Below are 26,240 nucleotides of genomic sequence, written 5' to 3'. Positions count from 1 at the left end.
CTAAAGGTAAGCATTATTCTGACTTCTACCTTTGTAGACTGATTTTGCCTATTCTTCTTTTGGGGTTCCCAGGTGGTGCTAGTGGTAAATAACTTGCTTGCCAATGCAGGAAACACGAGATACAGACATGGGTTTGATCTCTGGGTCAGGAAGATCCCCTAGAGGAGGACATGGCCACCCACTTCAGTATTCTTGCCTGGAGAATCCCATGGACAGAGAAGCCTGGTGGGCTACGGTCCACAGGGTTGCAAAGAGTCAGACATGATTAAAGTGACTTTGCATGCAAACATTCTTCTCTTATTCTGTCCATTTTTTCCAGTTTTATTGAGATAATTGACAAGTAAAACTTTAAGTTATACAACTTGTAAATATGTTATGTTTACACTGTGAAATAATCACCACAGTCAAGCTAATCAAACTGCCATCTCTTCACATAGTTACCAATTTCTTCTTTTTTGGGGTGAAGGGGTAACTAAAAACATTTAAGATCTACCCTTTCAGCAAATTTAAGTATACCATACAGTATTGCTAACTATAATCATATTGTTGCCTGTTTTATTTTCAGACTGCATTCATCTAACACAACTGAAACTTTGGTTTGCAGCAAATTTTCAGTGTTAGAGGCTACAATTCATTGAAAATGTGTTTCTGTAATATCTCATTTACTAGCCTCAAATTAGAGTTATGAATTTGAAAAGTTATGAATATCTCAGTTATTATATTCAGTATTCTCATTGGTATTTTATAGGATTAAAATAGCCTTTGTAAAGTTTGATCTTAGTAAGATAGCACCTACAGTCTGAAATAGTTTAGCATTAATACTTTCCGCAGAGGGTTTAAATTGTTCTAAAGTCCTTTCCTGATATAAAGCTATAATTTGTTTGATAAACCCAACTTCTTTCTGGTTATCTTAGAATTTTAAGTCAGGGTCATTCATAAAATGTGTTGAAGAAATCTTGGTGTATCTGTACAAATTTAAGCTTACATGGTTCTAGTCAATTTAAATTTATTGTGATGCTGAAATACATGATGATACCCTTAAATGCCTTTAATAGGAATACTTCTAAAGGAAACTCCATGTGTTTTGCTTACTAATTTGAGCAAACACAAATTTCTATTAATCAGGTATCACACTTATTTGCTTCTCTCAAAAAATGGCAAGCAGTGCTTTACCCTATAACACACTGCCATTGTAAATTACTATTAGTAGCATAAGTGTGGAAACAGAAGCCTAGTCACAGAGCCATCACTAAATCAGCATGGAATGGAGTCTTATGCCAGTTTATTCATCAATCCTAAGTAAGCATTAGGTTTTAAGACCAAGGCCAAAACATTAACAAATGGATGTTAAGTAGGTCTCAATGTTTCTCTTACCATCTGTAAAACAGGCCTCTGGCTCATCTGAATTCACAGGCTCAGCCTCCGCCTCTTCTCCTTCTCCAGGCACAGGGTTATCAACTGTGCTGCACTCTGAGGAACTCGACTGGTTCAGCCTCTAAAAAGAAATCACCACCCCACCAGAGAGTTCATTTAGGGTTCAATTCAAATCTTGTGTTAAAAACCATATTTGATCATCAGAGTCATGCAAAGTGTTATGAAAAAAGATTAACAATACGATGGCCATAAAAACATATAAACATACATTGAGGTCAGGTCACCTTACAATGCATCTATGCTTGATCTTTCTATCTACACATCCTGTGCAAAATACATTTTATTATTTTTGGTATGTCAACAATTATTAGTTCAGAATTAGCCTGAAGTTACAATTTTTATGTAAACTATAACATTTGCAAAGTATTGACCACACCTTTATTTTGTTTTATGTTTAATATAAGTTTATATACACCAGTAATTACTATTTTAAACAACTAAGACCCTAACAGCAATAATATACAAATGCCAAATTGCCAACACCTGAAAATGGAAAGGTCTGATCTGACAATTGGCAGAAAAAGCTTGTTGATACTTAAAACTTTTAAAAATAATAAAATTAGTGTAAAATGAAATTCAAACATTTTTTCTATCATTGCTTGGATTTAAGAATATGTATCAGGATGATATAGATAGAAGGCCTTTCATCAAAACAAGAAAAAGTCAAATACTGTATCAGAATCAGAATATCAAAGTCTATAGCAATTATTCATCATCACCTATCTTAGTGATGGAATTTCAGGATATAGTAGAAAAGGTCATAACTATTATTTATAATGTCAAGAGATAGTGGCTACTAAAGTGCACACCACATGCAAACTCTGAAACAAAGATTCTATGAAATTGAACACAGCAGACCAACACATGAGACGAATGAACTCATTGTCATTATGATCATGAAACTGATCATAACACAAACAAGCCTTTTCCCACCCGGAACTTTGTGATCAAACAGGATGTTTACACACACACAGATACACAGAAAGTTTTTGAAAAAATACATACAGCAACTGTAGCAAAACTCTGTCAAACTTTCCTAAAATTATTTTATAATGGAGCAGCACATCAATGGAAGAGTTCAATTTTCATTCTCATTTGCTAAATGATATGTGATTATTGGAAACTACTAGTTACTACAGCATGTAGTCTCTTATTAAGATTACAGCTTTACTTGTTTTTTTAAGAATAATTCCAAAAAAATGCACATTTTAAAAAGGAGAAAATTCTTATTTCATTTAGATTTATTCTTCAGTCTACTGAACTGCATTAAGATCACAGGCCCAGCCTAGACTACTAACTTTTAGTGAATGCCTTTGAAGTTAAAAGTGTGCTTTATGGGTACCACATTATATTCTCTGTGCTATTATTACCACACAGTATTCAACATCAGTAAAAAAAAGGCATTGATAAAGTAATGAGCATAAGCAATGAAGTAAGGAAAGCTATTTGTATAACTGAAGTAAAGAACTATGAATGCTCTATTAAAATTAATACTTCTAATCTATATTAGCATAGAAGTATTTTTCCCACAAAGACTTTTAAAATATTATGAATTAACAATATCAATATAAAATTTCATTTAAGAAATAGGTTATTTAAACTGATTGTATTCATCTAAAATTACTTTAAAATAAAGCAAATACAAATTAATTATAAGACTGGATATTCTGTAAGACTTAAGGTTTTAAAATATATATTACTCCAGGAAACAATGGGGAAATTTGTAATTACTTATATGTCCTATTGTGCCAACTACCACAAAAACCAATTTTAAGTAACATATCCAAAGACTACAATTATTTGATACCCTCAATTCTTGACCTTTCAACTGCAAGTGAACCATCACTAGGGAAATGAAAGACAAGACACTTTGATTCTGTGGAGCTGAAATCAAATACTGCCATCCTGAAAAAAAGTTACTGGCTTGGATTTTAAGGCAAAGCAATGGGTGAAACAGTTGATAGGATAAAAAACTCCTAAAAAAAAAAAACTCCTTACTGTCCTGAGCCAAAACATTGACAACTTGGATATAATTATAATGATTTTCTCTCATCTGGTTAACAACTTCTAAATAAAATGATTAAAATTTGCAGAGCTGTGACATAAACTAAATTAATGAAAGCATCTCACTCTTCAAAAGAGCATTAACAAAGCAGATTAATGCCAAGTTAATTTATAAGTAAAAATTAAGATGATTTTATGAAGCATATCTTGAAATTGAAATGTTCCCCCCCCATAAGTTTTATGACAATTTTTTTGTCAATGAAATTCAGAGTTCGACTCAGATTGTATATCATAAATGACAGTTATTCAAAATTATTCCTCACTGGAACATAAATTAACAAAATATTCAATATGAACTATAATTTGTATCACAAGTCAAATTCTTGTGGCTTTAAAATTCAATGTCTAGAATGTTTTTAGGAACTCAATACTTTCCTGGGAATTTACTAAGTATTCACACAGTAGTAATTTCAGTACTGTATATAATTTAAAATATTTATGTGCATGTCCTAGCAATATAGATAGTTTAGCTTTATCTATTCAGCTTTTAAATTTAATACTTACTAAAGCAGAAGTTTCTTTAACAGGGTCAAAAAAGGGTACCTTTAAATAGAAAGGCTTATATCTGTAACAAAGTTTTTCTCTTGAAGATAAATTTTTCAAATCTCATAGTAGGTGTTATGATTTTAAATGCTGACTGTTTTTTTATTCCTATTTAGCATACAGAGAAGATCAAGTCAATTATTTGTGTCATTTTAAATAATTATATGGTTATTTTCATTTCTATAAACTCAGTCATTTGCTATTTCTTTCTTGTGATTTTGGAAATGGAAGAATAACCATACAATACTAAGAACACTAAAATAAATACTTCAGAATGAAAAATTTCTCCTTTGCTTTTATAAATAGGTCATTTTATAATTTCATGTTGATTTTATTTTTAGTAAAATATGAAATAAATTTTTTGCCTATTCTTTGCTTTCAACAGAGAATCTTTCATCTTTGGTGTTCTACACAGAAGTGGAAATAAGTGTAAAAATAGGATAATTTTTAATAGAATCACTAGTATAGCATAGGATAGAATAGGAAATATGCTATAGTTAGCATTCCTGCCTTTTTATTAAATAATAGGGCATTGACTGTAGGTACTTTCTAATTTTTTCCTTCTTTCCTTTAAATAAATTCTTCACACTTGCCTCAAAAATTTCAAAGGTACAGTAGTATATGGTGAAAAATACAAGTCTCCTTCACTGTCTCCCTGATTCTGTTTCCTTTAGGTAATTATTATACTATACACATGTTTTTGACATATTTTTCTATATTCAATGTGTATCCATAAAATACTAAAGTAGTTTTGTAATATTCTAATCTTGATTACAAACTTCTGTAGCTATTTCACTATTGAAAATATGATCAAATTAAAGCTCAATTATTCTTCATGGGTTTCCTTTTGATTTCCTTGAAGGTGTGCTTTTTACAAAACTGCATTTAAGAAGAGATTCTGTTAAATATAGGTGTCATATGGAAAAACTGCCCTAGGCTGGTCATTTACAAATTTGTTACTGACATTTCCTAAAACAGATATTCACATTGTAAGCCTCTCATGCTAGTATGGATGTTCATTAATGTTAGTTGGTCACATTTTATTTTGAGAGGTTTGAAGTAGGATTGTCTAATAACTTGATAATCTGGCACTCAAAATCAAAAAACACTATCAACATAGAGCAGCATGAGGAAACACAGAAGTCAACAAAAGCCTTATTCGAAGAGGATGGCTGGTGTTGAAAACATCCCACAGATGTCACATTTAAAGTATGTAGTATAAGGCTGTTTGCTTCACACAACAAAAGAAAGATATTCTTTGAATAGCACAGTCTAGAATAGTTATCTCACCTGAGCATCAAATCAGAGAAACACAAGGGACAGGAAGAAGCTTGAAAGAAGCAAATCAAAAGGAAGGGCTGGCCATAAAAGGACAAAAAACTATGGGAAGCATTGGTGATAAAAAAGCTGCACTGTGCGTCAATAAGCAGGAAAGACTTTATTAGATTCAAAGACTTGATTAGATCCAGAATCACCCATCTTTTAACTTTACAGCCTCGTTTTACAAGGGCTTCCCTGGGAGCTCAGACAGTAAAGCATCTGTCTGCAATGTGGGAGACCTGGGTTTGATCCCCGGGTTGGGAAGATCCTCTGGAGAAGGAAATGGCAACCCACTCCAGTACTCTTGCCTGGAAAATTCCATGGATGGAGGAGCCTGGTAGGCTACAGTCCATGGGAACACAAAGAGTCGGACACGACTGAGCAACTTCACTTCACTTTTACAATTTATACATATAATGAAGTTTCTGAATCTACAGTGAGGAGTAAAATGGTAAAGTTTATAACAAAGGATCGAAGCATCTTTAGAGAAAAATTCTATAGATAGAATTCTATACAATGCTTTGTGTGACTAGAAGTCCAGTTTTCCAAATTTACCATTCTATTACTGGATAACTTGAATTTAAAGCCAAAATATGCTCTCCTCTCTCTTGCAATTGAAAGGCCCCCCTTTTTCCCCCCACCTTCTACAGAAATGCAAACACTACTCTCTTCAGCATTTTTAAAACTAGAGATTACCTGTGATATTACCATTTGTATGTTTGTTTGTTTTTATCCTGAGTAATGATATTTATTTTCTTTACATGATTTAGCTTCTGGGCCCCTTAAAGTCCTCCAAATCCTCTTCTGGTCTCTGGAATTCTGTTTTCTCTCAAGATTATTTTTAAAAGATAATGCCCCAAGTTAAAAAATATACCAGATCAGTTCAGTTCAGTTGAGTCGCTCAGTTGTGTCTGACTCTTTGCAACCAGACATCATTCATCAATGACACCAGATATCATTCATAAGTGGAAAATTAAATATTTTTTCCTCACTGTGGTCTAAATTTTCATTTTGCTTCCATTTAGGTTAGCAGAAAATAGTTTATCTACTAGTTTTAAATTCTTTTCTCACATAGTTAAGTGTGGAGCCCTATACCAAGGTCACAGGTGTGGAGCCCTGTACCAAGGTCACAGGATAAAAATCTCTGGAACTGATCAAGCCCCATAGCAATATTGGTTGGCCTAGTCCTCAGTTGGAAAGGAGTCAGAAAGAGAGACTAGCACCCATTTGGGCAGAAGCTACTGGTACACAGTGAGCAGTGGGGCCTTTGGAACACACCAGAGAGTAACCCTGGCCAGATTCCTCAGCTGCTTCCACAGCCACTTGCCTGTTTGCAGAGGGTCCTTACGAGGAAGAAGTGAGGAGGTGGGGGAAGAGACCCCAAGTCCAAACACAGGCCACCAAAAATGTTGTGGTCTGAGTGTGGGTTGGAGAAGAATTTCCAGACATGAGGCAGAATGAGAGGAGAATCAAGTTTATTAGAGTGGGAGACACCGTTAGAACAGCGGGCTGGCTCAAGGGAGAGCCGAACCCTTTTGCAGGCTAGCAGCCAATTTGTATAGTTTCAAGACAGAGAAAATTCCGACCGGAATGGTGGCATTGGGTGATTGGTTAGGATACTATGGGGTGGATAATAGGGTGGGTATTTTACTTAATATGGGGTCAGGGAACTGGCCAGTTTAGATCCAGAGGCTCATGGAAACAGTTGCTATGGGGCTTGGTAGTTCCAGAGATTTTTATCCTGTGACCTTGGCACAGGGCTCCACATTAAGGGCAGCTAAAACAGCAGCACTTTCTAAAATAAAGGACAAGAAAACAGTTTTTCCTTTCCTAGTGTTTTGTTTACTGCTATTAGAGAAGCTGAACAGGCTTTGGGGAAACAGCTGTTCATTCAGCAGGAAACCCACTTAACAGGTCCATCTCATGATCAAATGGTTTATAGTTTTAGATAATGGAGAAATAATGAGGCAAAATCGCAGTCACCACCAGGAAATTCAAAACAAAGCAAATCCTTTGCTGAAAGTCTTTGTTTTCTTAAAAGCTTATACCTAGGGTAATTTCTGTCCAATACATGACAATTTTTGTGACTGAAAGATACGATCTTGCATACAAAAACAAACAAACAAAAATGCAAGAAAGTTTTGTCATATAAGGAGGTTGAATTGGTTTTAGACTTCTCAGCCAGATCCTACAGTATCATCCACTTCTTTCTAATGGAAAATGGCATTCACCCTGGCAGTCATGGTCTTGAAAGGTAAGGCAACAATTGGTATTCAGGGGCTTTTGCTATTTGCAGAGGATAGTATGTAAATAGTTGGCATGCAGTGGGTCAAATCAGAAAGAATACCTTAAAAATTTTAGGAACAAATATTTAAACAGTTCTACTTTTGAGGCCTGGAGAAGGAAAGGGCAACCCACTCCAGTGTTCTTGCTTGGAGAATCCCAGGGACGGGGGAGCCTGGTGGGCTGCCGTCTATGGGGTCACACAGATTTGGACACAACTGAAGTGATTTAGCAGCAGCAGCAGCAGAATACTGCAAGTTGGTAAATAAGGATTGGAACATAGGCAAACATGACAGCAAAATAGGAGGTAAAAGCATGTACTCTGTGCCTTAAGATCACTACATATTATTAATAATAAAAAAAGAAATGACAAAGAACAAACTGCCTGTGCCTCTGAATGATGAATACTATTTCCTAAAACCATCCACTCGTAAGGAGGAAGGACAAGGCATGACGAATTCCAAGAATATAACAATTATCATTTTTTAAAATATCCAGGCTTCTAATATGGCAAACACAATGTAAAAATAGAATTTGGCACAGATAAAAATATATTTCTTCTGCCAAAGAAGATATTTCAAGTCATTCTTTGCAATTGAGCCTTTGTTTATCTGGAGAATGACCATTCCTTAATATGCACCTCATGTTTTCTAATGTAGTTTGATAACAAGAAAAAAAGTAATAATAATTTAGGAATTAAGCACACATACATTTATATATGTGTGTGTGTATATATATTCCTAAAAACAGTTTTCTCAAAAATAGTGTTTTACCTATATATATATATATATAGATGCTATTGCATATGTGTGTATCTTTACTTAGGTTCTAGGAGGAGGAAATTGACTACATTTTGGAACAAAATAGTTTTCTAAGACAATATCGCCTCTAAATCATCATTAATCTGAAATAGAAAAATATGTCCTTTACTCAGGAATTCCTTTAAAATTAACTGCAAGTAAACTAGAACAAACTATATGCTTCTTTTTAAATTTGAAACTGAGCATCACTATTCCTAGAGTATCAACTTCAGGATAAAGTTTTGCTTTCATCATTTGAAATAGAAAACAATAATACAAACATTCTAACAATGACAAATAAATTAACAATATGAACTCTATTAAGTATAAAAAAAAGCATGATTCCTATTAACATGGGTTTTTCCTTCCAGTTCAGTCATTCAACAAGCTATAGTAAAATTAAAACAAGATATTATATCTGAATAGCATATTTTTTATATGTGTTAGACATTAGTTATAGCAATTCATATTAATCTGTTTCTTCTTTTAAGAAAGTGTTTTATGTCTTATCGACAGATTTAGTGTCCACTTCATAACATGTTCCACTTAAACTTTTTATCTCTTGAAGCTACTCTGTATATCTATCTCCTCATGAAATAATCACAGATATATACAGAAGATATCAAAATCTGCATATGTTCAAGTCCCTTATATAAAAAGGTATAGTATATACATATAGCCTTTACATGTACATCCTTTATACGTTATATATCCCTTATAGGTTAAATCATCTCTAAATTACTTCTGATAGCTAATACAATGTGAATGCTATGAAAACAGTGCTAAATACAATGTAAATGTATGTAATACTTGCTGGCATGTAAGTAATTCATGTTTTGCTATTTGGACTTTTCTAGAATATTTTTGATCCCTATTTTGATTGAATCTGCACATGCAGAACCCATAGGTACAGAGGGCCAAATGTACATAATCAGAAACTTATTCTCATCAGTGTATAAAGTTGCTTCTGGAATCAAATGAATCATTTCAGGCATTTATAACTCATTCATTCATAGGCCCAGTAAATTATTAATTGATACATTTTACATATGATCAAGTAAAAATCAAATGTTAATTACTGAATCAATAAGGGAATAAAGCCCTAGTTATCATTTTGCTTAAAACTATTTCAAAATATATGCAAAGTTTGGCCTAAAAGCTGGGTACTCTGTCTCTGTCTTCAAATTTCTACATGCATACTCAGGAACTGCACAAGCCTCAATTACCTTAACCTGTGAATAAAAGACTAGCACAAGAATGGTCCTTTCTTGTTATAAGATTTTTATATTTATATCTGAAGTAATACTCTCACAAAATTTTTCTTAATAAAATTTTAATTTACTGAATTTAATGTGACAATTTTAATTTTCCCCCCAGCTTTACTGAGATGTAATTGACATATAGCATTGTGTAAATTTAAGGCAAACAAGGTGATAATTAGATTACATGTATATACTGTGAAATGTTTACCACAATAAGGTTAATTAACACATCCGTCACCTCACATAATCACCGTTTTTGTTGTTGTTATGGTGAGAATATTAAAACTCTACTCTTATCGCAATAAACCTGAAAGTTAATATGATATATATCTATACATATACAGTTGACCTTTGAACATCATGGAGGTCAGGGCACGATCCTCCGTGCAGTCTAACATCTGATTAAAACTTACAGTCAGCCCTCCACACTCACAGTTCCTCAGTATCCTCTATTCCACAACTGTGGATTCAACCAACCATGGATCACATAGTACCATATTATTTACTATTGAAAAAAATCACTTTATAAGTCGAACCATGCAGTTCAAACCCCTGTTGTTCAAGGGTCAACCGTATAGCTTAAATTAGGAGGGGAAGTTGATAGAGGTTTTTAAATTAAATGCTGCTTCAGTGGTTTCTGTTACATGCTATACCTTACTTTTATAATCTATCCAATTAAAATCTATAGCTCATGCACTTGAAATCACCCAAGGACATGAGAGATATATCAAGGGAGTCATCGAGAGAATAACAAAAATAGAACTGCTCGTGACATGCTGTGATGTCAATTTGTCTATGGAACAATTGTATATGTTTCTACTTTCTTGCAATGGGTCAGGCAGAGAGATTTTGTAGCTGAACAGCATGCATGACACTGAAAAAAAATATCATATACATATGTATGAATTTTTTTTAGGTAACCTGTGTAAAAGTGGTCACATATGTCTCTGCCTGGTTAAAAGCACAGAGCTGCATCCTTGATGGATCCAGTTTGTTTTTACCCCTGTGAGAAGTAAGAAAGTTAGGTACAGAGGTATGGAAGTGAAGCATGATGGAACAGCTTAATCAATTGATTTAAATGTTTAAAGTCACATACCTGTAAGTAGAAATTAGTTATATTTGATAATGCATGCTATATGCTAAACACAAGAAACATATTTGCAACACAGTAATAAAGTTATATATCATTCAACATAGGTTGTAAAATAATGAACTAAACAGTTATATCATTCTGTTGTTTAGGAGATGAATTAAACACTGTAATTTCTGAAGGCAACCTTTTGCATTCTGTTTGCTCTTCATAACAGACATTTTAAAGGAAGTGATCCTCAATTTTGGAGTGGGGTGAGAGTGACAGTACGTGGTTTTTGAAGCATACTCTAAACTTAGCATTGATGATTTAATTTTGACATTTCAAATGATATTACATGAAAGGAATGTTTTCAAATTTACCAAAATATAACAATTGAGAAACATTGATTTAAACACCAGACCAAAATTTCATTGTTTTTAGACACATGAACAAATCCAATAAAGAGGAAAAAAATTTAAACAGTTTAGACCCAATCTGCAAAAAAATGATCTAAGTGAAATTCTATAGGGGTATTCTGTTTTGTCTTTGTAAGAATCTATGCATGAAAGATAGGATCAAACGTCAGCTCCCCAAGAAATATAACTGAAAATTGCAAAATCAAATGCATTTCTGGAAAAATTAATATATTTTCTAAAATGGAATAATGCGAAGAAATCTAAACTGCCTGCAACTGCCTTTTAGTGGAAAAAAAGTTTACAAAAATCTTAGGAGAGACAGACCTGACAACAGTGTAATAAAACAACCATATAGTAAAAATACGTAAAATATTCAACATAAACCACCATATAGTAAAAAACATAAAATATTCAACCTTGATGACTGCAAATATTTAAAATTTGTATCAAATCAATAAAAGGAAGCAATTTAATAACAAGTAAGCACACAAAGTTTCTCAAAATGATGGCTTGCAGAAATTGAATACTGAATAGATGAATGGGTGGATGGATAAGTGAATAAGTGAATCAGATGAACAGCACCACTGTTTGTTCCTCTGCCTGGGGGGAGGCACCTGCGGAGTAGGCATCTCCACCACATTCACACAAAGTTATGATCTCCATTCTTTAAGGTCTAGCTTAGGTGCCACTTCCTTTCATGTGCCTTCAACCTAATATAATCCGTTACTCAATGTATCTTCATTGGACTGGCTTCTCATTCTCCAATGGAATGTGCTTTGTTCTGCTCTGTGTTATAGTATGAAGGTAGACAATAAGCACTAAGGAGGATTAGAAACTGAACATGAATCAGCAAATGCACAATACCATTATAACAGAAAATCTGACCCTGAATTGCAGCATTATAGGGATATAACAGAGAATATATTTCTACTCATGCTTTTGCCTTTCCATGATATGTATTAGAGGTGGTTAAAGCCTGGAGTTCAAATTTAAAATGACTCCCAGAAACATCAGCAACTAGCCTGCACTATTTCTTAATCCTTTAGCATCTTAGTTATCTGTAAACATAGATTACTATCACCCTCTTTCCCAGGTTGCTGTAAGGAGGAAAGTTATATAGTGTATATCAAAGTGGCTAATGTATACATTCTCTCCTTGGTCTCTTTGGTGCTTGCTTTCATGTCCACTTCTCAAGGGCTTGGTTATTCACTTGTCCTCTTCCTCCTGTGGTCCCTCTATTGTAGTGGATGCTGTGGTGCACTGCCCAGATCTGCCTTTCAAACAGGCTACTCATTACTCCACCTTCTAGCAGTGTTGGCAGCTGAAGGCTCACAGCTGAGTCCCTCTCTGGGAACGGAGATACAGAAGGGAGCTGCCTTCCCCAAGATCATACTCCCTTCCCTGAAGAGTGGAGGGAGAACCTGTATCCGATGACTGATGGGTCCAGGGCACACAGGTCCCGAGCCCTTGCTTTGCTTTGGGATTCCTCCAAAGGCTCGGACACACCAGCGATGTCTAGAGAATCAGCTGAACCCTCTGCTACAGCTGTAGAGCATGTCAACTCCTCCCTCTGCCCAGTCAGCTTGCTTCCATCATTTCATCCAGGTGTTAGGTGTTTAACCTGAAAACACTACTCACAGTTGGTTTCCCAGGGAACCTGACGTAAAATCAACATACAAAAGTCCAAGCAGTCTACAACTCTGAATATCTTCTTAAAACCTCCAAATATCTACTGTTCACTATCACTTAGCTATCCTGTGAGTGGTTACAATTAAGATGTCCCCAAATTAAACTGTCTCTCCCCTACCCCCTTATATATTCCACCCCCCCGCATATTTTTAATAGCATCAATATCCATCCAGTCGTCTAAGCCAAAACTCTTTATTATGAGTTACTTTGTATTTCCCAAAATATAATGTTGAAGTCCTAATGCCTGTTACCCTTGAATATGAACTTATGTGGAAATAGGGTCTCTGCAGATGTAGCCAAGTTAAGATGAGGTCACTGGGGTAGGCCCTAATCCAATATAATTAGTGTCCTTATAAAAAGAAAAGACAGGAAGAGTCCCACGTGACGAAAGAAGCAGAGATCAGAGTGATGCAGCTACTGGTCATGAAGGCTAAGGATGAAAGACCACCACCAGAAGCGAGCAAAAAGCAAGGGAGCATCCTGTTTAGAGTCCACAGAGAGCGCGTGGCCCTGTTGACACATCAATTGCAGACTTACAGCCTCTAGAACTTTCAGAGAACACAGTTCTTGTGGTACAAAGCCCCAGGTCTGTGATACGCTGTTATGGCAGCCACAGAAAATGAATATGCCCTTTGAAACAGCTCATAATTCACAGATCCAGACCCTGAGCCCTTACATTTTAGCTTGCCATGTCTTACACTTATCCCACGTGTCACCATCACTCCCTGGGCTTGAGCCTTCAGCAAGTGTCCTTAGGATGGTTGCCACAACTTGCCATCCCCTCTGCTTCCTCACCTTTATTACACTCCCAAACAAACTTCCTTTAAAAGTAGAAATCTGCTAACAACAAAGAATAACCAAGCAAGACAAAGTTTCCCCTATCTGTTAAATAAAAAGAAACTTACTTCAATCTCCAAATGACGGTAAGTCAAGACACTCACTATCTGGCTCCAGTCGACCTCTGTCACCTGCTACTTCCTCTGTGGCCGTCCTCTCATGTATTTAATGGGTGATTTGTATCTGGATGCTTCCACACAGGCTGGGCCTTTTACATCTACCAGAAAGGTGTTTCTCTGTTCTTTGTCTCCCTCCATCCCTCCCCTTCTCTCCCTGCTCTCTCTCATTCTCTCTCTCACCTGATGAATTCTTTTTACCATAAAACATACTTCAACTGGCATCCCCATTGTGAAGTATTCCAATTTATTTTCAACATTAGCCACCCTATCCTTATCTTGCCTCAAGATTTTTTCTAAAAAACCCGTTTTAAGTATTTTTACAGGTTTACTTATAATTTCTGATTTCTGTGTGTGTTTTAACTCAAAGGCAGGGACCTAGCTTTACTCTTTACCATTTACAACACCACCAGAGACCAAGAAGACTCTGAACCACATCTCCTGAGGAAATGAGTACACTGCTGACATCTTTCGAGAGTCCAGAAGGCATATGGCAACAAGCAGGTGTTTAGGAAATGGAAGTTGAAAAAGTGAATAGTCACAGTTAACAGAATATATACTCATGGATTCCTTTTTCAAAGTGAATGAGGGCTTTAGGTGGCCTTCACTTCCTTTAAGAACATAAATTTTGCATAACTGTTTTTGCAGTGTACTAAATGACACTCCCTTGAAGGTGAGAAGTTTGATTATATAAAATTTGAAAGTTTCACTGCTCTCCTTTCTCTAAGGACCTCAACTAGCTCCATCACAACTTGGAGACAATGTTTGAAAACACTGAAGAACCACTGAGTAAAGCTAAGTTTTGCATTTGGCTAGAGGAAGAATGAATGGGGAGATCTTCCTGTGAGGATGTTTTCCTCTCTGCTGAGTACACAAGATGAGCAAATTTACCTAAGCAAGCATTGCTAACACATTTGTCAAAAGAGCATTAAAAAACATTTAGGGTTTTAGATTCATAGCTACCAGCATCTCTGAAAGCTGTCAGAATTTATTCCAAAAACCACATAAGACTGTTATGTTTTAAAATATTTGGAGAAATAAAATGGATAAATTTAATGTTTTCCCCTGAAATTTACACACACATTCAAAATTAACATCACACGTCTATAATTAACATCACAAGTCTACAAACTGGCTATTTTTCTTTCATCTTTAAAGCAAAAAAGGAAGCAATCTGTAATAACTGAAAACAAAAGGATGTCTCTATAACCCTCTAAGAAACAGCTCGCCATTAAAAAAAAAAACTTACTAATTTAGTTTTTTACAACTTTCAATTTTGGGATTTGGCATGATTTAAAAACAGAAGAAAAAAAAAAAGAACCACACTTCTTAAGAACTTAATTAAGCCAGATGCCAATCACATTGAATTACTGCACCTGGGTGAAAAAATTTTTTTTTCTCTAAGCAACTATTAGCACAATGCCTGGAGCATAGTGGATCTCAATAAATATTTATTGAATGAATGGATGCATTTCATGCTTCATTTGAGGCTCATAATAATGAAGCACTTCAATGCTAATGGTGAAAATCTGCAGTGTGTTAATGTTTGCCAAAGGCGTGGAGGGCTGCACTGCATCCCAGGAGGAGATTGATTCTGAGGGGGGCCCATCAGTTCAGCGTGTGTTCCGAGAAGCAGTGACAGGAGCCTTAATTCTCATGGGTCTCTAGGGATGACAGCATGTCTTTCTTGATTCTGAGACAGACTCATCCTCAGAGAAATGCTGGTGTTCTAATGCCAATTATGGTCTCAAAACTCACAAGATATTTTACTCAACACCTTATTTGAACTCATCTCTGGTCATTTTCTGGTAAGGTATTTGAAGACAAAATATTTTGCTTTCATTCTGGAGTGTACATATCTAACTGTCTATCAGAAGACAAACACTTGCCTATCTGAGAGCTGACGCTAGAAGAGAGCAGAAAAAAAAAAAAAAGGATTTTATGTCATAAAAGAGAAGGATTTGTTTTCTGGATGGGGAAGGGGAAAGTAGGAAAGGTTGGAGATTTTATCCCTCCTGTTCAAAATGCAGATTCTTAAACAGACAAATGTGGAAAATATCCCCAGCCCTTGAATAAAGAAAATGAATTTTCAGAAACCTGGATCAAGACAAGCCAGAGATGAACTTAGGTTCATTTATGCCCACCAATCCATCTCAGTGGTCACTGGGAACACTGCCAGTAAGGACTCTGAGAGGGCATCCAGACTTAGACAGAAGAGCGTGTGCAGGATATAGCCCAGAACAGGCATTTGTAACAAGCTCCTACATTTGTCTTTACACATAAAAATTTAACCTGTAGCAAATAGCTGCTTACAATGTGTACATGACTACTCAATTTCATCCCCATGGTAATTGTTAATTGGGCACTTATTTTTCAACAAGCACTTGTTTGTTTACCCCAATCATTTAATCTTTATTATAATCCTATTTTGCATATAAGGAAACTAGAAAAAATAACCAGAGGTTTTTGTAAATTGCTCAAATCATGGAGACAGTAAATATTAAAGCTGGGATCTAAGGCAAGAATTCTATCTCCAGAGGCTGCCTTCTTCACAATACTCCAGGTAGTGCTTAAGACTTAAATAACTGACATATATTTAGTTGGGCATTATTTTCTGTTGGATAATTATGATTTGCCTTTTTGGGAAAAGTTCATCAAGAATTATTTCAGTTTTGAGAGAAAAGCATCGAAACAGCATCGAAACAGGGTGAAACAGATCACCAGCCCAGGTTGGATGCATGAGGCAACGGCTACGGGCTGGTGCACTGGGAAGACCCAGAGGAATCGGGTGGAGAGGGAGGTGGGAGGAGGGATCGGGATGGGGAATACATGTAAATCCATGGCTGATTCATGTCAATGTATGGAAAAAACCACTACAATACTGTAATTAGTCTCCAACTAATAAAGTGAAAAAAAGAATTATTTCAAAGATGAAAATATAGGAAAGATACAAAGGAGGGAATTAAGCAGTTAAAAAATTGGGAACTCAATGGGAGCTGAAGATTAGGGGAATTAGAGCAGAGAGCTTAGCCTGAAATGATGTAGAAACACTTCAGGTAAATAAGGAAATGTGAATTTCTTTTAGTGTTCCAAATTGAAAAATAAAACCAATAAGTCATAACTAGAAACATTTAAATCACAAGGCACTCGAGAGGAAGACTCTAGATGCCGGTTTTTACAGTTGGCAACTGCTTAATACTACATAACAAATTTTTTATAGATCTTGAAATTTCATTACTTCTCAAGTTCAGTGTATAGTCAAGCAGGTTTGAATACACTCAAGGTGATGCACTTTTGATATATGTCATGGAAAATGTCTTATGAAGGAGGACAAAATTTCAAAGCCCATAATTTAAAATCTGAATTTTTGGAGGCTAATAATGATGATGAACACAATAATAAACACGATACCTAACATTTGTTTAGAGCTTACCAACTCAAATACTGTGCAAATGATTTAAAGAAACTAGTTTATATATTTTTAATTATGACCTATGAGGTAGCCTCAAGCTCCTGAATATTATGCCACATATTTCCATTTCTATGAAATAGAAAAAAATGTATTTTTTCTCAAGTAGTTATGACTACAATGTCATAAAAACTCAATGATAATTAAGAATATTAAATTACCATCAAATGGTCTTTGGATAACACAGTTGAAGTGCACAAAATTTCATGCTTTTTAGGTTTAGGAAAGGTTCACAGGACAGGTGGCAGAGTAACTTTATGAATGGTTAAAATAGTCTATTTCAGTACCAAATAACTTATAGATGAAATCATTAATTATAGAAGACAGTTGGATACTATGGCATCACAAACCTCCTCTGGATACCACAGAATTCTTCAGAAGCATGGCTCAGTATCCCAGGGGAGACAAACTGGGTATGAACCCCATTAGGAATGTGAGTTTTATCCCTGAAAGGGACAAAGACAGGAGAATAAAGGCAGACTTATGCACATCAAGGCTGGGACTCGATTTTGCTCTGCCTTGAGCCAGCTTCAAAACTGTAGATAAAGTTGCTTTCTCTTACTGGCTTTCTGAATTAGAAAATGAGGTGCTATACAGGACAGGTCTATTAGATTCCCTTTAAAATGTTTTAATTCAACATACTAAGAATATGATATTTGCCAGTGACTTAAGGAGATCCATGTAAGGATAGCCACAGGCTTTGAGCAAAGAAAAAATGACCAGGTAAGAAATTATTCCTCTCAAATATTAAGATATAAAGAAGCTACAATCAAGCTACCAAAGTGCTTTAACACCCAGAATCTCAAGCTTATTCAGAAAGTCTGCTAGGCAGTTAGGGTTTTACAACTCTAATCTTTGTAGGCAGAAAAATGGGTAATTGAATTAGTTTTTCTTTTCACATGAGACTAGACCCAGATTACTGCTCCTGAACAGAGTATGAGGAATCTAATTTTCTACTTTCAAACCAAAACAACTACACCTTCCGAATTTTTGGAGTTATTAACCTCTTCCATGTAAAGATTTTTAAAATAAAAAATAAAATATTTTATTCCTTACTTTGTGATCTTGGAGATAATTTCTTTGGCTACTTAAAATATATATTCAAAATTTACTAATCATATATTTATTCAATGAATAAGTATTGAGCATTTACTATGCACCTAGTATTGGTTACAGGGCCAGTGCATATGTGTACACATACACAGAGCTCTGTATCTTTTTCCGAAATCCACTATAAATTTAAGAAGGATAGGTCTTAATATGTGCGCTCCTTCACTCAATCCTGTCTGACTCTTTGTGACCTCAAGGACTGTAGCCTGCCAGGTTCCTCTGTCCATGGAACACTACAGGCAAGAACACTGGAGTGGGTTGTCATTTCCTACTCCAGCAGTTCTTCCCAACCCAGGGATTGAACACACATCTCTTGGGTCTCCTGCATTGGCAGGTGGATTCTTTACTTTCCCACTGTGCCACCTGGAAAACCCAGGTCTTAACATAGGGTCAAGCAGATAGAAGATGTTTGGGAAATACACGTCAATATTTTCAAATGTGACCTAAAGAGAAGAAAAATATTGTAAAATGGCATCTTAAAACTTTAGAGAGATGCCATAAAAATCCTGTCATAAAACTCATTTATGATTAATATATTCCATATTAATGAAAATGCAGCTCAATAATACTTTGAATATATTGCCCCTGGAGGTGGGGAAGGAGGATACAAAAAAGTTGTAATAAAGTTTCCTGTTCTCAATGAGTTTACAGTACCATTTGATGCATATAATAATTTTTTAAGAATATAAAATATAATGCTAAATAATAAGTATAACTTCTGAGCACTGTGAATACTGTTCTAAGCATTTAACACGTGCAATTCATTTAACTGTCACCTAGCTCTTAGTAAGGGCTAATAATTTTACATACAAGGAAACTGAGGGCTGTGTCTTAAAGGGCGTATTCAGGATTTTGACTGAAGAAGGAACGCAGGTTGTGAGCGTATGTGGCCCAGAAGAAAACTGGCTTGGTTCAGGTGTAGGAGCCCCAGTTTGAGGATGAGGTAACACAGCTAGTCAGTTGGTTGAGGCCATGATATGAAGGCTTTTACCTACAGTGTACAATTCATATCTATCTTGGGGATCAAGGATACTTCAAAGGAGTGATGTGACTGGGATTGGACCTGAGTAAAATTAATCAAACAAATGGATTAGAGTAGATGGAAAATGAAGGCAGAGATATCAGTGGGGACACCAAGTGGAAATGGCTTAGGCAAACAGAGGGCAAAGACAAAGGTGATGGAGAAGAGCTGTGGATTCAACAGACACTATTAGAGGAGACTGCATATGACTTTACAGTGGATGACAAATGGAATAAAGGCAAGGAAGACTTAAATATTCCCATACTTTCAAATCCAGCTAAAGAAGATTACATCAGTTATTAAGAACCAGTAGGTAAAACCTTACCACGTGAACCTTCAGGAGGTTACTGTACAAATTCACATACACACAAATTACCTATTAGTATACATATTAGACAAGAACTCATACAGCAAAAATCTGAAATTTTAACTCATCACAATAGTTAATAACATGAGACAATATATGTAAAAAAACAATCTTACCCCCTTGCCGTATTCACTATCTGAATCACTGCTAAGCTCCTCAGTGTTCATAATCTCCAAATCAGACTCCCCAGGTGCAATTGGCACTGTCACTGTGAGGCTGGGATTATGAATAAATGATTGACCATCACTTTCTTCCATTAAGTATTTGTCCACGCTGTTTCCAAAACCACTGGTTTTATCTTTTTCTTTGTGGAAATTGTGATCCTTGCCCATTTCAGCAAGTGTGCGGTTCGAGATGTAGTTTTCCTTTTTACAATTTAGATCTTCTGTTTGTTTTATCTCTTTGGAAATCTTTGGCTTTTTGGAAAATGCTTTTAGAACAAACTCACGTAAGTTTCGTTTCACATAATTTATTCCCTTCTTAATTCTGGCCACTGCAATCTGGAGGTTGTTTGCATCAGTGTCTTCTTCAATTGCTGTAAGATTGTCTGAACTAAATGAGCTCAGTAATAAAGCAAGAAATAGGTTGAGGACCTAAGTCAGGTGGAGAATAGGGTGTGGATAAACAGGGAGATAGGAAATAAAAAAAGAAAATAAGTACAGTTTTTGGAAATACAGGCCAAAATCCAAACCAGTAGTGAAGAGCTCTATACTTCTTCATCCATAGATAAGAACACGGGATGGGGCAGCAGAGAAGCTAGAATTCTCATTAGTCTCCCCGTGTGTGAGCTTCTGTGAACGCGGGAGCAGAGGTCAGCCTAACCCTTAAAGGGCCAGCATGAGGAGCAAAGCACATGCTCCCTCACCATTAACCGTGATGTCATTCCTAAACTCACTTCTACAGCAGAAAACCTGTGTCCATATCCCTTCTATGCGCCTAAAATGCCCTCTTAACATTTGCCTTTACTTAATATTTGTAACCTGTGAGAAGCAAATAGAACAAGAAAATTGTGACTACTGTCTGTTGTGCTGAAGGTAACTTAAGCCAAGATCTGCGTTTACTTTTCCCAGAAGATAAACTTCACTTATTGCAATAAGTGGAACATATAATGCTCTTAGAGTTCCTGTAATAAAATATCCTCTCCAAGAATTGTGCCAACTTGCAACTTAATGAGACTTTTAAAGCAAAGAAAAAGATATGCCCGTTGAACCCAATTCAAATGAGATAATGGCATTATGATTGGGTGGCCCTGGAAAAGATTATAAAACAGGTCAGGATAATGCCTATCCTTGAAGCAAAATTTTGTTTGTGTGCAAAACCATTTCTGTTTCCCTCCTTAGAGGCAAGGGTCCAAGTAAACTGCACATTATTTAAAAAAAAATTCTCAAAGAGGGCTCAAAATATGTAAATTATATTTTTAAAATATTTTATATAAAAAAGATGATTGAAAAACCCTAACATCTACTTCATATTTAAACAATCAAAATTATACCAAACTGAGGAAAAGGACTCACCACTAATTTTGGTCACACTTAGAACAATTTCTTAGAAATGTAAGTAGAAAAGCACAAGTGAAAAAAGGTCTGTGTTAATATAGCGGGCTTAAGAGAAGAATCTGAGATGGAGGGGGAAAAGAAAATCATAGAAATAAATTTGATGAATCATTAAGAAATTTTGAGACTAGTTTCCTGTCTGTCTTCATTGTCAATAAAAAAATATATTTCATTGTAAAATATATGTTCGTTGATGTGTGTGTGTTCTAATAGGAATGGTGATGACAAACCAAGGGTTCATTTTCCCTTTAGTTTCCTTAATCAATGCAAATGTTAATAGATTTCTTTTTTCCTTCAAACTTATAATTAGATTTAGCTTTTACAGCTTTATTGGGATATAATTATCATATTACATTGTATAAGTTTAAAGTGTACAACATGGTTTGATGAGCTTATAGACAGCAAAATGATTGCCACCACAGTGTCAAAGAACACCTCCATCAAGCCTCATAATTACCATTATCTTTTTGCAGTGAGAGCATTTAAGCCTACTCTCTTACCAAGTTTCAAGTTGGCATGGGGACTACAAGGACAAAAAAAAATTAACAACTTGTTTTCAAGCCAATGGGAAGTGAAGGTACCAACCATGTGGCTGTTACCATAGACAATCATACTTGATGAGCAGTCTGACAACAGGCTAACCAACTACATCAAATGAACATGATGGCTTTGAAAATTGAAGTGAGTCACTGAAGAGCACTTTATCCCAATTTTCTCCTGCCTCTAAGCTTGAAAATTCCCACCAACAGGTAGGTATAAGATAGAAGGAAACAGAAGGCATACAAGCTAAGAAAACACTAATGGAGAAGTAGATCACTTGTAAAAGAGAAACTAGAGAGTAGTGGTAGGCAAACTTTTTCTGTAAAAGGGCCAGGTGGTAAGTTATTTGGGCTTTGTAGGACAGAGGATCTCTGTCCGTGTAGAGTAAGACAGCCACAGACAACATGAAAATGAATAAGCGTATCTGTTTTCAATAAATTTTGCTTATAGAAATTGTAATTTTAATTTCATTTAATTTCCCTGTGCCAAAAAATATTTTTCTTTATATTTTTAAACTATTTTAAAATGTAGAAAACATTTTAGCTTTGCAGGAATGAAACAAAAACAGGCAGTGTGCAGGATTTGGCCCTTGGACCATATAGTTTTTTGATACTTGTTATAAATGCTAGTCTTATATATGACTATAACAAAGTAGGACTAGGCCTTCCATTTGCCTTGTTCCATTATAAATTCATTTTGTTATTATTAAGTTAATCATATTCTGTTTACTAGCATGGCTTCATGTTTGAATCAACATTTAGGAGATATGAAAACCATGGATTAATTTATATGACATGACTATCAAAATGAAAGAAGTAGAAAAATGAAAACTTTCCATTAAAATAAATATTGTGAAAGCTATAAAAAAGCATTATCTGGCAGAGAAATCAAGACAATAATTCATTATCTTTTCTGTTCTTCACTGGATTAAAATAGTCAACATTCTATTACAATTAATGGCTTTAGACCTAATTAATCCTATAATTATAAAAATAAATGACCACATCATCATATAATAATGCTCTATGGAGAATTTTAAATGTATGAACAGGTGATTACATACCACCAGGTTGCCAATGACCATGACCATCATGTAAACAATGAGGCACATGGCTTGACCAGCGACCTCCATGCAGTCCCACATGGTCTCTATCCACTCTCCACACAGCACCCGGAACACAATCAGGAAAGAGTGGAAGAAGTCATTCATGTGCCAGCGTGGGAGTTCGCAGTTTTCACTGATCTTGCAAACACATTCTTTGTAGCTCTTACCAAAGAGCTGCATGCCAACCACAGCAAAAATGAAGACGATGATGGCCAACACCAAGGTTAGGTTTCCCAGGGCCCCCACTGAATTGCCAATGATCTTGATCAGCATGTTCAGTGTTGGCCAAGACTTTGCTAACTTGAAAACTCGGAGCTAAGAGTAAACACAAAACTTATTATCAGTTTTTATGAAAAAGTTCTCAATGTTTCCAGTTTTAAGCTTTGTTCCAAAATTTAATTCTAAGATATTATCATTACCTGGTAAAATCAATTATTTTTATTATTAACTTTTAATCTACTGTCAATATTCCTATTATTTTGTTATATTTGCCACTATAAAATTGCTACACATATTTTGAAGGAACTGCAATTTTAGTGCAGGATAGTTACGGAAATCTCTTATCACAGTATCAGATATTATATCCTTTAGAATTGGTCATTTACCCTTAATTCTATTTTCTGATACTTTCATAATTTTTTTTCATGCCGACATAAGGAGAAAGTTCAATAAATTAGAGGGAAAAGCATTAAAAAGTCATTATTTTTTAATATTTTTGACATCAGACAACAATTTTGAGGGGATAATCTTTATGAAATCCACAAAGTTATGAACATATTATAATGATTGAAATTCTACAAACCATAAGCTTCTTATTGTGATATAAATTACTGCCCTATCATAATACTAGCATATACAACTGAATATGTCATCAAGATCCCAAAATTAAAACATTCAAATATTTTTGAGCTCTTTAAGTGCATTTGCTACTGAAGGAACTTCATTTTACTAGCTACAGAGATCTAATCTTATATTTTGAATCACATCTCCAAAAGTTAAAAAAAATAGTAATGTAAAACCAAAGAAACACCCCTTTATATATAGAATATAAAGGCAATGTTGGTCTATATTTACCAGTCTGAATGATCGTAGAACTGACAATCCTTCCACATCTGCTAGAAAAAGTTCCACTAAGCTTAAGGTCACAATAAGACTATCAAAAATATTCCATCCTACTTGGAAATACTCATATGGATCCATGGCAATTAGTTTTAAAACCATTTCAGCTGCAAAGATGCCAGTAAAGACCTACATGAGAAATAAAATATATTTCTAGCATTATTAAAAGGTATAAAAGCAACCTAATGATGATAATGACTATCTGTGTAGCATTTACTGTGTTTCAGACAAGGTGCTTTATAAAGATACTTTATAAACATATATTATTATTTCATTTAATCCTATAAACCAACTATCACTATTCTTATAGCTATAAGAATCGAACAGTTAAGAAGTTCTAACTCTCCTATCAGTTTTCATCACCTTTAGAGAGCATTTCAGAAGGGCACGCTAAAATCTCTAATACATAAAACCTTTGAAAATTAAGATAGGCACTCTTTGTTTTTTCTTTTTTCCCATTTATTTTTATTAGTTGGAGGCTAATTACTTTACAATATTGTAGTGGTTTTTGTCATACACTGACATGAATCAGCCATGGATTTACATGTGTTCCCCATCCCGATCCCCCCTCCCACCTCCCTCTCCACCCAATCCCTCTGGGTCTTCCCAGTGCATCAGCCCTGAGCACTTGTCTCATGCATCCAACCTGGGCTGGTGATCTGTTTCACCCTTGATAGTATACTTGTTTCAATGCTATTCTCTCAGAACATCCCACCCTCGCCTTCTCCCACAGAGTCCAAAAGTCTGTTTTGTACATCTGAGTCTCTTTTTCTGTTTTGCATATAGGGTTATTGTTTCCATCTTTTTAAATTCCATATATATGCGTTAGTATGCTGTATTGGTCTTTATCTTTCTGGCTTACTTCACTCTGTTTAATGGGCTCCAGTTTCATCCATCTCATTAGAACTGATTCAAATGAATTCTTTTTAATGACTGAGTAATATTCCATGGTGTATATGTACCACAGCTTCCTTATCCATTCATCTGCTGATGGGCATCTAGGTTGCTTCCATGTCCTGGCTATTATAAACAGTGCTGCGATGAACATTGGGGTGCCCGTGTCTCTTTCAGATCTGGTTTTCTTGGTGTGTCTGCCCAGGAGTGGGATTGCTGGGTCATATGGCAGTTCTATTTCCAGTTTTTAAAGCAATCTCCACACTGTTCTCCATAGTGGCTGTATTAGTTTGCATTCCCACCAACAGTGTAAGAGGGTTCCCTTTTCTCCACACCCTCTCCAGCATTTATTGCTTGTAGACTTTTGGATAGCAGCCATTCTCACTGGTGTGTAATGGTACCTCACTGAGGTTTTGATTTGCATTTTTCTGACAATGAGTGATGCTGAGCATCTTTTCATGTGTTTGTTAGGATAGGCACTCTTTGTAAAACATTTATTAAATAATTTATGTCAACAAGTTATTCTGGAAGATAGTAAAAAGGAAACATATTGATACTTAAATTTTGAGCCAGTCTTTTTTGTTGTTCTGATTGCTCTTTGAGTAATAAGGAATAAGTTGATTCACTCTAAAGATTTATCAGTAGAAGAGGGAAAAGTATTAAATCAATACAGTGGCAGCTAAAGTAAGATTTCCAAAGTGAAAATGTTAGTCACTTAGTCATGTCTGATTCTTTGTGACCTGATGGACTGTAGCCTGCCAGGTTCCTCTGTCCATGGAATTCTCCAGGCAAGAATACTGGGGTGGGTAGCCATTCCCTTTTCCAGGGGATTCCCAACCCAGGGGTTGAACTCAGGGCTCCTGCATTGCAGGCAAATTCTTTATCCTCTGAGCCACCAGTGCAGCCCCAAAGATTTCCAAAGCTTTGACACAAAAGTATATCACAGAACATCATTAATTTATGACATGGCATCAAAAGGACTCAATCAAAAAGGCAACAGTGAAAGTCTTATAAATCACTTGGGTACAATCTGATTCAAAGAAACTGAACAAAGAACGTTCAAAGGGAAAAGGTTAACTCTATAACTGTGAGTCATCTGTAAAATAATACGTCATCAAGACTAGCAGGGAGCACCCAGACTTGGGACTGTAGTTACAGACAAGAAACATGATGGATCATTTTTGGATTCACAGTGATACAGACAACTCAATGAGAAGGTACTGGTT

The 26,240-nt window shown here is 35.5% G+C and overlaps 1 protein-coding gene and 1 long non-coding RNA gene across 7 annotated transcripts in view; one reads left to right on the top strand and one right to left on the bottom strand.

Moving 5' to 3' along the window:
- The window catches only part of SCN9A (sodium voltage-gated channel alpha subunit 9), a 165,254-nt gene that overhangs the window by 34,344 nt on the left and 104,670 nt on the right, over positions 1-26,240 (bottom strand). For all 3 annotated transcript variants that reach the window (XM_020874124.2, XM_070476110.1, XM_020874125.2), the window contains 4 exons: positions 24,076-24,249; positions 22,960-23,316; positions 19,920-20,396; positions 1,375-1,495 (listed from right to left, as the gene is read on the bottom strand). In XM_020874124.2, the coding sequence (XP_020729783.2) occupies positions 1,375-1,495; positions 19,920-20,396; positions 22,960-23,316; positions 24,076-24,249 (1,129 nt within the window). The remainder of the gene's footprint in view (positions 1-1,374; positions 1,496-19,919; positions 20,397-22,959; positions 23,317-24,075; positions 24,250-26,240) is intronic.
- Positions 1-26,240, top strand: part of LOC139038049 (uncharacterized) — a 133,863-nt gene that overhangs the window by 74,746 nt on the left and 32,877 nt on the right. The gene's annotated exons all lie outside the window — the stretch shown is intronic.

The sequence above is a fragment of the Odocoileus virginianus genome, chromosome 13 (genome assembly GCF_023699985.2).
Source record: "Odocoileus virginianus isolate 20LAN1187 ecotype Illinois chromosome 13, Ovbor_1.2, whole genome shotgun sequence".
NCBI lineage: Eukaryota > Metazoa > Chordata > Mammalia > Artiodactyla > Cervidae > Odocoileus > Odocoileus virginianus.
This window is presented reverse-complemented; position numbering and strand designations above follow the sequence as displayed.